This window comes from Drosophila melanogaster, chromosome 3L (assembly GCF_000001215.4).
Source record: "Drosophila melanogaster chromosome 3L".
NCBI classification, from domain to species: domain Eukaryota; kingdom Metazoa; phylum Arthropoda; class Insecta; order Diptera; family Drosophilidae; genus Drosophila; species Drosophila melanogaster.
In genome coordinates this window covers 3,809,143-3,818,527 of record NT_037436.4, presented here as the reverse complement: position 1 = coordinate 3,818,527, position 9,385 = coordinate 3,809,143, and the positions used below count along the sequence as shown (strand labels likewise).

General features: G+C 44.2%; 5 protein-coding genes and 2 long non-coding RNA genes across 10 annotated transcripts; 5 read left to right on the top strand and 2 right to left on the bottom strand.

Annotated features, from left to right (window-relative positions):
* Window positions 1-144: 144 nt before the first annotated feature.
* On the bottom strand, window positions 145-4,317 carry Scsalpha1 (Succinyl-coenzyme A synthetase alpha subunit 1). Of its 2 annotated transcripts, none has more exons than NM_079181.4 (4): window positions 4,173-4,317; window positions 1,448-1,896; window positions 807-1,091; window positions 145-744 (listed from the first exon to the last, which is right to left on the bottom strand). In NM_079181.4, the coding sequence occupies exons 1-4, from the start codon at window positions 4,207-4,209 to the stop codon at window positions 529-531; spliced, it is 987 nt and encodes a 328-aa protein (NP_523905.2). In that variant the 5' UTR covers window positions 4,210-4,317; the 3' UTR covers window positions 145-528. The 2 variants fall into 2 exon arrangements, with proteins under 2 accessions (NP_523905.2, NP_001189044.1); NM_001202115.2 differs by having other exon boundaries at window positions 374-744.
* On the top strand, window positions 2,174-2,689 carry Acp63F (Accessory gland protein 63F). Of its 2 annotated transcripts, none has more exons than NM_079182.3 (3): window positions 2,174-2,210; window positions 2,272-2,427; window positions 2,482-2,689. In NM_079182.3, exons 1-3 carry the CDS (start codon window positions 2,183-2,185, stop codon window positions 2,541-2,543), a joined length of 246 nt encoding a protein of 81 aa, NP_523906.2. In that variant the 5' UTR covers window positions 2,174-2,182; the 3' UTR covers window positions 2,544-2,689. The 2 variants fall into 2 exon arrangements, with proteins under 2 accessions (NP_523906.2, NP_001303386.1); NM_001316457.1 differs by having other exon boundaries at window positions 2,482-2,604.
* lncRNA:CR45034 (long non-coding RNA:CR45034) lies at window positions 2,770-3,086 on the top strand. Its single transcript, NR_124774.1, has 2 exons — window positions 2,770-2,931; window positions 2,987-3,086. It is a non-coding gene; the product is annotated as a long non-coding RNA:CR45034 (long non-coding RNA).
* On the top strand, window positions 3,288-3,830 carry lncRNA:CR43932 (long non-coding RNA:CR43932). The gene is made up of 3 exons (NR_073910.1): window positions 3,288-3,339; window positions 3,405-3,592; window positions 3,648-3,830. It is a non-coding gene; the product is annotated as a long non-coding RNA:CR43932 (long non-coding RNA).
* Window positions 4,318-4,569: 252 nt separating the features above from the next.
* On the bottom strand, window positions 4,570-7,265 carry PIG-B (Phosphatidylinositol glycan anchor biosynthesis class B). 2 transcript variants are annotated; one of them, NM_206269.3, is made up of 6 exons: window positions 7,113-7,265; window positions 6,856-7,054; window positions 6,115-6,582; window positions 5,475-6,056; window positions 5,168-5,411; window positions 4,570-5,077 (listed from the first exon to the last, which is right to left on the bottom strand). In NM_206269.3, exons 2-6 carry the CDS (start codon window positions 6,981-6,983, stop codon window positions 4,904-4,906), a joined length of 1,596 nt encoding a protein of 531 aa, NP_995991.1. In that variant the 5' UTR covers window positions 6,984-7,054; window positions 7,113-7,265; the 3' UTR covers window positions 4,570-4,903. The 2 variants fall into 2 exon arrangements, with proteins under 2 accessions (NP_995991.1, NP_647832.1); NM_139575.3 differs by having other exon boundaries at window positions 4,570-5,411.
* Window positions 7,266-7,413: 148 nt separating this feature from the next.
* Window positions 7,414-8,216, top strand: CG32263 (uncharacterized protein). The gene has a single exon (NM_168041.2). The coding sequence runs from the start codon at window positions 7,558-7,560 to the stop codon at window positions 8,176-8,178; it is 621 nt and encodes a 206-aa protein (NP_728903.1). The 5' UTR covers window positions 7,414-7,557; the 3' UTR covers window positions 8,179-8,216.
* Window positions 8,217-8,331: 115 nt separating this feature from the next.
* CG32262 (uncharacterized protein) lies at window positions 8,332-9,382 on the top strand. The gene has a single exon (NM_139574.4). It carries the CDS (start codon window positions 8,431-8,433, stop codon window positions 9,250-9,252), a length of 822 nt encoding a protein of 273 aa, NP_647831.1. The 5' UTR covers window positions 8,332-8,430; the 3' UTR covers window positions 9,253-9,382.
* The last annotated feature ends 3 nt before the right edge of the window (window positions 9,383-9,385 follow it).

The window sequence follows — 9,385 nt, the reverse complement described above, 5'->3', positions numbered from 1 at the left end:
TGGTAAGCATTGCTTTTCATAAATTATTGTTTTGTTAATTCTTCTCCAAAGAATTTTAGTTTAGATTAAATAAATTGACCTGAAAATTCATATTTTCAAAGGATATGGCTTGTATAGCTAAAACCACGAAAATTCACCACATCTATCCTGTTTTTATGCATATTTATTACACATTCAGATACAATTCGCATTGATAATTCGAGCAGGCATTTAAAATTAAGGCAAAAATCTGTTCGCAACACAAACAATGAGCCGAGTGCAATAACAATTAGAAATCTTGGTTTTGGTGCGAGTTATTTTAGTTCAACTTGGTGGTACGGCAGTAGTTAACTTAATTCTTGGAATACATGTCACAATTCAACGCCTCTCGTTTCTCTCTAGTAATTTTTCACAATAATTTATTTGGGTTCGCTCGAATGCAATTTCGATTTTCGACACTTTTAGCTTAACGTTAGGTTCATCATCATGAGTTTGCGTATACGCTTTGATCGGCGTACGGATTCCGGTTTGGTTATGGCCTTTAATTATTTACACTAACTCCAGACGCTTCATCTCCTTGAAGAGCTCGTGGCCCATTTTGGCAGGACTCCTGGTCACAATGACGCCGGCCTTCTCCAGGGCGGCGATCTTGTCGTTGGCACCTCCCTTTCCTCCGGAAATGATGGCTCCAGCGTGACCCATGCGACGGCCGGGTGGCGCCGACACTCCGGCAATGAACGAGACGACAGGCTTGGCCTTGATGCCCTGCAATAGGATACAAAAACATTTAGCAATGAAATACATTGATCCGTGATGGCTTCTCATACCGAATTGTACTCGGTCAGGTAGTCGGCAGCCTTCTCCTCGGCAACGCCTCCGATCTCGCCGATCAGGATGATGCCCTTGGTCTCGGGATCCTTGAGGAAGACCTCCAGGCAGTCGATGAAGTCGGTTCCGTTGAACGGATCGCCTCCAATGCCCACGCACAGGGTCTGGCCCAGACCCACCTCCGTGGTCTGGTGCACGGCCTCGTAGGTCAAGGTTCCCGAGCGCGAGACCACGCCGATCTTGCCGCGCTTGTGAATGTGACCCGGCATGATGCCGATCTTGCACTGCAATCAGAAAAAACATAGTTTAAGATTATACAATTGACTTAACTGAAAGTGGAGTGAAGTGGGTAATCACTAAGTTTTGTGACGCATAGAAAGATAAGCGTTATAAATGGTAATAAAAAACGTATCGTCCGCAAATTCCACCAACTTCAGGTGCAAAGTTCAATGCCCAAATTTAAGGGTGTGTCAATGGAGGCCTGTTTATACATTAACAATAAGCAAATTGAAAACGGAATAGTAAACAGATATATGTAGTTCAAAGCGAGCGTCATACCAAGAGATAAGAAAACCACCAGATGAACGTGGACTTTGCCCTCTGGCCAAGCTTATCTCTCAAGCGCTGGAGATGTACGAACCTGTTCGGGGGCGATGATTCCCGGGCAGTTGGGACCCACCAATCGCGACTTGCTCTGGCTGATGAGGGCGTGCTTCACCTTCACCATGTCGTGCTGCGGCACACCCTCCGTAATGCAAACGATCAGGGGGATCTCCGCTTCCAGAGCCTCGATGATGGCGGCCGCAGCGCCCGGTGGTGGCACATAGATGACGGTGGCATGTGGATCGGTGGCCTTCTTGGCCTCCGCCACCGAAGCGAAGACGGGCAGTCCCAGATGCTGGGTGCCTCCCTTCTTGGGGGAAATGCCGCCGACCAACTTGGTGCCGTACTCCAGAGCCTGTTGGCTGTGGAACGTGCCCTGTTTGCCGGTGAATCCCTGGCAGATCACCCGCGAATCGCCGTTCAGCTTCAAGTTGCCGCGCGTCTTGTTGTACTGCGAATTGCAGCGCACTCCGGCCACGAAGCCATCTGAAAAATGTAAGAATGAATCATTTTAGGACTAAAGTTGGAAATTTAGTATTTTGGATATTAATAAACCAGCCTGCAAGTGTAAACTTACATAGTTACATGATAATTTCATTTGCGTAACGTTCGAGAAAGGTTTATTATTTATTAAATTCCTATATTTCTTGCCCATTTTCCAAGTACACATAATTGATTTTCTAGATCGAATGGAATATGTTCCAGAACTCATGCCATATATAGATCTATTTAAGTTGAGTATTTTCTTTAAGAATATCAGTCGCTTTGCAAGATGAAAGCTATCATCGTTTTTATTCTGTGTGAGTTTTTTTGGAGCTTATGTTGCTAACCGAAATTGTTTTACTTTTACATCCCCTTTAGTCATTTCAAGTGTGCATGCTATGAGCAAATGCAACCAAGCAATTTATCTAAATCTTGATCCTCACTGCGGAATACTTCCCGATTGTAACTTAGATGGTCCAAATCCAAGTTACCTCAAAAGGGTGTCGTGTGAACGCAAAGAAAACGGAAAACCAGGTGGGTAATTGTTGACACCTTTTGTGTTTCAGAAAACTTAATCGATTCGTTTAGGATTCATCGAACTAATTCCCGGAAAATGTCTCCATGGTAAACCGCGTTGCTCGTTAAAATAGTAATATTGTTCCAATATTTCCATGCATATATGTTTCAATTAAAGGCATTATAAATACCTATATTCTATAATTCTTCTGAGAAGCATTTTAAAGCATTAAATTATATGTAAACTACTCAATCTGCGTGCGATTATGAAAGCTTTGAGCTTCTTATTATTTCTGAGTGAGTTTCTACGCAAGAAACTGCGAGTAAATACATACGTTCTGAACTATTCAACCACTGCAGTTATGAATATATTCGAGACTGCGAATGGAAAGAGTGTCTGTGAAGGATTTATAAAAGCTGGAAGTCCATTCTGCGCGTTTGCCGCTACCTGTAACTTCCAAGGCTTGAGTCTTTTGCACGTTGGACAAGAGCAGTGCAAACTGACTGAACTGGGAAAGCCTCGTAGGTTCAATTCAATTATCGTATTCAGTTCGCCTAACCTTATTTACATGTCCAGTATTTCTGAAAATCAAGGCCGGAAGGTGTCCCCGGGGTAAACCCAGATGCAGGAAAACTAGATAAGGAAAATAACTTTTTTATATTATAAGGCATTTTATATCCTTGATCACTTTCAATAAAGATTTAACTCTTCATTTTTACCATTTTAAAAATCTATGTAATCTAAAGTTTAGAAACACCGCCTTTTGTGGCCTTGACATTTGTTAAGAAATTCCACACCTGTTGCTTTAATCGCCTTAAATACGACATGTTTCGGTAATTAGCAGCTAATCTTTGTAAAACCCTGCAACACTTGCGAAACATTCAATCTCAATCTCACCATGAAGATTTTCGGATATATCCTTATACTCAGTGAGTTACCTAAGATTTAATGGGAATATACCTATAAACATGGTATGGTTTCATCCCTGTGACAGTTGTAACAATGATAGAAGTCAATGGTGTCCTAACTGTTGAAGAATGCCAAAAGTTCTTGAACCCCCCAATTCAGCTACGGTGAAAGCAGATCCATGGTGCGGAATAACAGCGGATTGCCACTATACCTTCCTTACTGCCAGCTTCCTGAAGACCGAAGTCTGCTTTCGTAAAGTAAATGGTTTGCCAGGTAGGTCTGACCAGTTTGACTTTTAGAACGATACTAAGTTTATCCATGCTTTCAGAACTCAAAAAAGTAATTCATGCCAAATGCCCTAAGGGCAAATATTCATAAATATAGATCGGAGCTTGGAAAAAATATCCCAAACTAAATTAGAATTAAATAACTTTTTGACGAAGGCAAATGCTTGCAGCAATTATTTGTTTGAACTATTAAATTAAAAGTATACACGTATATCCACTACGAGAAAAGTTAAAAAGTGATGGTCACCAAAGCGGTGTTCCACTGTACTTGTTGCCGAAAAAAAACGGTTGTTTGTACGCTGGGTCACATGCAAGCGAACCTTGAACACAACCCCCGCACTCCCCCTCTTTAATCATTTCAAAGCCACGTATCTGCGGATTCGCAAATTGAGCCGCTTATTAATCCGAATGGAGGCCGACTAATCAGCAGATGCGTCGGAACGACAGGTGCTCCCTAATTGCTTGGATATTTGTTCTTTTGGTGCCGTAAATCCATTGAAGTTATATAATTTATTATGCTGTTAGGCTATCGGGCGTGTTAGGCAACCGATGTGGAGAATACGCACCTCGCACTTTCAGCAGCGCCCTCATTGAAGCAGCCATATTATCTGTGTGTGGTGGTTGTGCGATAAAAACAGCTTTACTCAATTAAAACGCGTTTAATTAATGCAGTGCGAAATCGGCCGAATAGTGCTGAGTTAACCACTGCGATAGTATCGATAGAGCGACTGCAAAGGCTTACGACACACCATCGATATTTTAGCTGCGATAAGTTACAATCGGGGTATTCCACAAATCGATTAGAAAGTTGAACAGTTACATTTCAAACAGCTGTTCTATGAAAATGTAATTAGCTAAATATTTTAAAAAGATAATTAAAAAAAAAAAAATAAGAAACGTCGAAAATTAATGTTTAAACCACCAATAAGATATACAAAATATGTAAATCTCAAATAAATCTTTATCTACTCCACTGAACCTTTATTTCGAGATCTTAAAGAAAGGACAGATCAAGTGTGTTGTATCGACTACGTAAAATACATTGCCTCTAGCGTCTAAATACTCAGATGGCTTACACATTAGCAACTAGCACAGAGTACACAACATGCGCCTACGAATATCAACTACGTTTCTGTTTTCTGTTCTCTTCGGGCGACAACGTTTTAAAAACTTTTGCTAAGGCCAAAAATGGATACAAAATATAGGTTTGTATCTATTAGTTAATCTCAAATGTGTCATTGCTTCTTGCTTTTGAACGGAGGGCGTCGGTGGTGGGTTCTCTTATTTTCTCTATTATCTAATTGAACAGATTCTCGTTCTCGTTGGCCAGGACGAGATCCTCCAGCGGCGGATGATCGTGGACATCCGGCTCGTGCTGTCCTGAATCCGGCCCGCGATTAAATGCATTCTCCTCGCCCTTCTTCAAGCGCTGGTAGACCAAAATGGAACGACCTGTGCGCGATTGGCGATTCTGCAAGAGAGAAGCAAGATTAGGTGACTGGGCACCCAGTGCCTCCGACCACTGGTCCACCAGAGCCTGCGAGCCCTCCAGCCGTGTTACCTCTGCGTGCTCGATGCGATGGAGCAGCCGGTAGTTACGGAGGAACACGCTTATGTTCTCGGCCAGCGGATCGAACAGAACCACATGTGTGGGCAAAGCGGTGAGCGGATGCATAGGAATGTGCGAGTTAATCCAGTGCACGGGATCCTCAAAGAAGCGATCGGCCTCGTCCTTATACTGCTCCTTCTTTTCCAGGTTCGGTTCGCAAGTCAAAAACCTCATGGTGACATTCTGGTGAATGTGACTAACAAGAAAGCAAAAAGCAAAATTAAAACATTGAAGAATAGTGAAGTCCAAAACTTCTTACCTATAGTATGGTGTGGAGTGGCAAGGCATTAGGAAGAGAATATTCGCCTGGTGTTCGCGTTCATCTCTGTATTCCCGAGCTATTTCTCTCAACTTGGGCATCAGTTCAATGGGTCCCTTCTGATGCACTGTGCTCAGATACCAGGCGGGCATAACATTGCCCACGAGAATGACCAAAGCGGTGGTCCACAACATTGTGCTCGAGGCTCTGATGCTCCAACGCGATAGGGCATCTGTGATAACGTACAAGCAGAGCGGCAGGAGCGGGGAAACAAATCGAAACTCCTTGTGCTCCACAGCACTCAGAACAACCAGAGTCAGGAAGATGGTGATCAGAAGCTGCTTGCTAACAGGGTACTTCTCCGACTTCTTCACAGTTTCCATCACGCCAAAGATGAAGGGCAAGGTGTTGATGCCCAGGACTGTGGGCAAGCCCACGCTGAAGTACCAGTGCCAAGGGTGTGAGCCATAGAAGCTGCCGATGTTGTTAAATATGTTGTACTTGAGGAACTCGTACGGAGTCACTATCAACTGGCCATGCCAATAGGTATCGATGGCTATTCCCAGACCAGCAACGAGTAAACTACAAGTTAAAGTTGGATTATTATAAAACTGTCAATGTTTTAGATTTCTTATCTTACCCAATGAGCACAAATCGCTTCAGGATCAGCTCCAGCACGTTCTGGCGACTTCTGCGCAGATGATACAAGGATAATGGGAGCCAAATAACAGCAGCCGTAGGTCTCAGGAAGCAGCAGATGGCAGCTGGCCACAGGTAAGCAGTGGATTCGCCATACCAGGGGAAGTAGCTCAACGCAATCGTTGTCAGGGAGGCTTCCAATGTGTTGGCCAGAGTGCGCGAGCCCGTGTAGAACCAGAACCACGGGACCAGGATCAGAAACAGCGCCCACTTTCGCTTGCCCGTCCACACAAAGAAGCGATAGTCGGAGTAGGCCGAAAGCAGAGCCTGTACAATCCTTGGCAGCACAACCAGAAGGTGGGCACTATCCAATTGCAGGAGGGCCAGGATTTTATAGAGTCCGGCGATCAGCAGGGGGTACACATAGCTGCGAATGCCCTGAACCCATTCCCAAGTCAGGTAGCCATAGCTAAAAATACAGAAAACGTGAGTTAGGTACAAAGAAACATATAGATAAGGATTTTGTTTAAGGATTCAGTAGGATTTTCATTAAATTATATGAAAAAGTTGCTGCATATATTGATACTAAAGGCCATTTATCAGTGAAAATTTTCACGTAGACTATACTACATAATAAAATTGAGTGTGCGAACTATGTACTTTGAGTTTTTAATCAAAATGAGCATAGTTTTATGTAGATAATGTCTAGGAATCGAACCGAAATCCGTGAAATTGAACCTACCCAAAGGTCAGTTTGTGGGCCACTTCTAAACTCTGCCAGTATTCATCCGGAACGTAATATGTTTGGACCACGAAAACAGAGGCCAAGCGCACGGCCAAGATTAGGAGAAACACGTAGATCAGCTTCATTATAATAACGCCGCGTTGGTCCAAAAACGCAAAATTGTCGCCACCCGGAAAACCGGATGGTTTTGAGTCACCTGGAAATAAAATGCGCTTAATACACGATTTCAGGCGTTTCTTCAGGTCGGTCCTAACCTTAAATAGTTGCGTGCGTTGGTGGTTTACCAACCGGTCAGATTTGGTGGAAATTGCGATGGCTTTTAGCCACCAAAAAAATCGTTTCGGCAAAAAAAGCGGCTAAAAATAACGCGAAAGCAGTGCAAAGCAAAACCGAACAGGGCAGTGTGACCAGAGGGAGTCCCTTTGGAAAATAGCTAAAGTTATCGGCTTACATATATCGGTCAGTGTTGTAAGGTGTTAGGATATGCAGCGTAGAACTTTTAGCTTTTATGTCAAGTTTTATGTTTTTCAATTAAATTCCTTTGATACATGGTTTATTCAATATAAACCTATTGTTGCCATCAATAAATCACAAAACTGATCCACAAACCAGTTCCTGCAATGTCAGATCGATAGAAAATTAATGTTTTTGAATCAAATCGCACACCTACAAGACAACAAAATAGGATCAGATGGAATTATGATGTTTAGCTGGACTCGACTGGCCAATCCGCTAAAGATGAGCTGCCAGTTAGTAACGCATTTCTCGACAGCCCCCCCTCCGAATGCAAAATTCTGGACGAAGCTGTTCGGAAAGTACCTGTTGCTGACGAATACCATCGGATCGGGACTGCTCCTCGCCATCGGCGATGCAATTGCTCAGCAGTACGAGAGGTTTGGTGAAAAGAAAGCCTTTGACTACTCTCGCTCAGGATGCATGATGATTACGGGCTCGGTGATTGGTCCGATTCAGCACGGCTTCTATCTGCTGTTGGATGGGGTTCTACCGGGCACTAGTGGATGGGGTGTGCTGCATAAGATACTCGTGGATCAGTTAATCATGTCACCCATCTATATATTCCTGTTTTTTTACGTCAGCAGCTTGCTGGGCGGAAAGAGTTTCGTGGAGTGCAATAGCGAGCTGTCCGAGAAGTTCCTCTACACATGGATGTTGGACTGCTGCTTTTGGCCGGGTCTGCAATATCTTAACTTCCGCTTCCTCAATTCCCTCTATCGCGTGGTGTTCGTCAATGTAGCCAATTGCGTGTACGTCGTTCTGCTTTCTCATATAAAGTACGGGGTTTCCAACCACGATCCCTAGTTATATTTAATGGCAATTAAACTTAATAAGCAAAATACAAGAATGGCGTTCCAACAACTCATGGATAAATTTTAAAAGCGATAAGAAAGCTATCGATTAGAAGCTCGCTGGTACAGTAAGTGGTGGTGGTCAGTCGAAAAAATGCCATCCCCAATCAGCTGCTTGTTTAACGTCAAAACAATCGGGTCTTTCGTAACGTAAATCAAAAACACACGGGACTACAGTAGTCGCAAATTGCAGTGGCTGCGAACGATGTTTGGCACTCGTTGCCTGCGCCAGTGCTACAGTCTCCGAATCCATGGCTCCCACAATTCCCGCAGAGATTTTGCGGCTCTGTGCCGGATGAGAAGCCATGGTGTGGGATACCAAAAGTACGGACTTCGTTTTACCCATGGCAAGGGGGAAACGGAGGGTGGAGCGCTTAGTTTCATACTGCTGCGATGGACTAAGATCGCGTGGAGCAACATGTTCGGCAAGTATCTGCTCGTTACGAACGTGGTGGGCTCCGGACTGCTGATGGTCGTGGGCGATGTGATAGCCCAGGAGTACGAGTACAGGCGTGGATTGCGGCACCAGGACCGCTTCGATACGGATCGCATGTACCGGATGTTTGTGGCTGGCGCGCTGCAGGGACCTCTTCACCACTACGTGTACAACTGGATGGACAGGGTAATGCCGGCTCGTACGCTAAAGAACATCTTCAAGAAGATCCTGATTGACCAGCTGGTCATGTCGCCCGCCTGCATCGTCATATTCTTCTATTCGCTTTGCTATCTGGAGCGCCAGACCCTGGACGCCACCAATCAGGAGCTGATCTCCAAGTTCCCGTATGTTTACATGCTGGATTGGATGACCTGGCCGGCGGCGCAGTACCTGAACTTTCGCTATTTAGACACCAAATACCGGGTGACGTTCGTCAATGTGTGCACGGCTGTTTACAATGTGCTCATGTCCTACATGAAGCACGATTTCGGCGTTCACCTCCCACTGGAGGAGAAGTTAGTTGCGTCCTCCGAGCAGAACCTATTGCCTCAGAGTTCAACGACGAGTCCCGATGCCCAAAAAGCCGTTTAAGACAGAACGAATAGGAATCGCGGAATAGGTGTGATATCGACAAGAAACCAAATTATTTAGTTATTGTGAACACGAGGGTTATTATGTAAATAAGAGGCTCTTAATACCAATAAATATGCATGTTTAGTACACA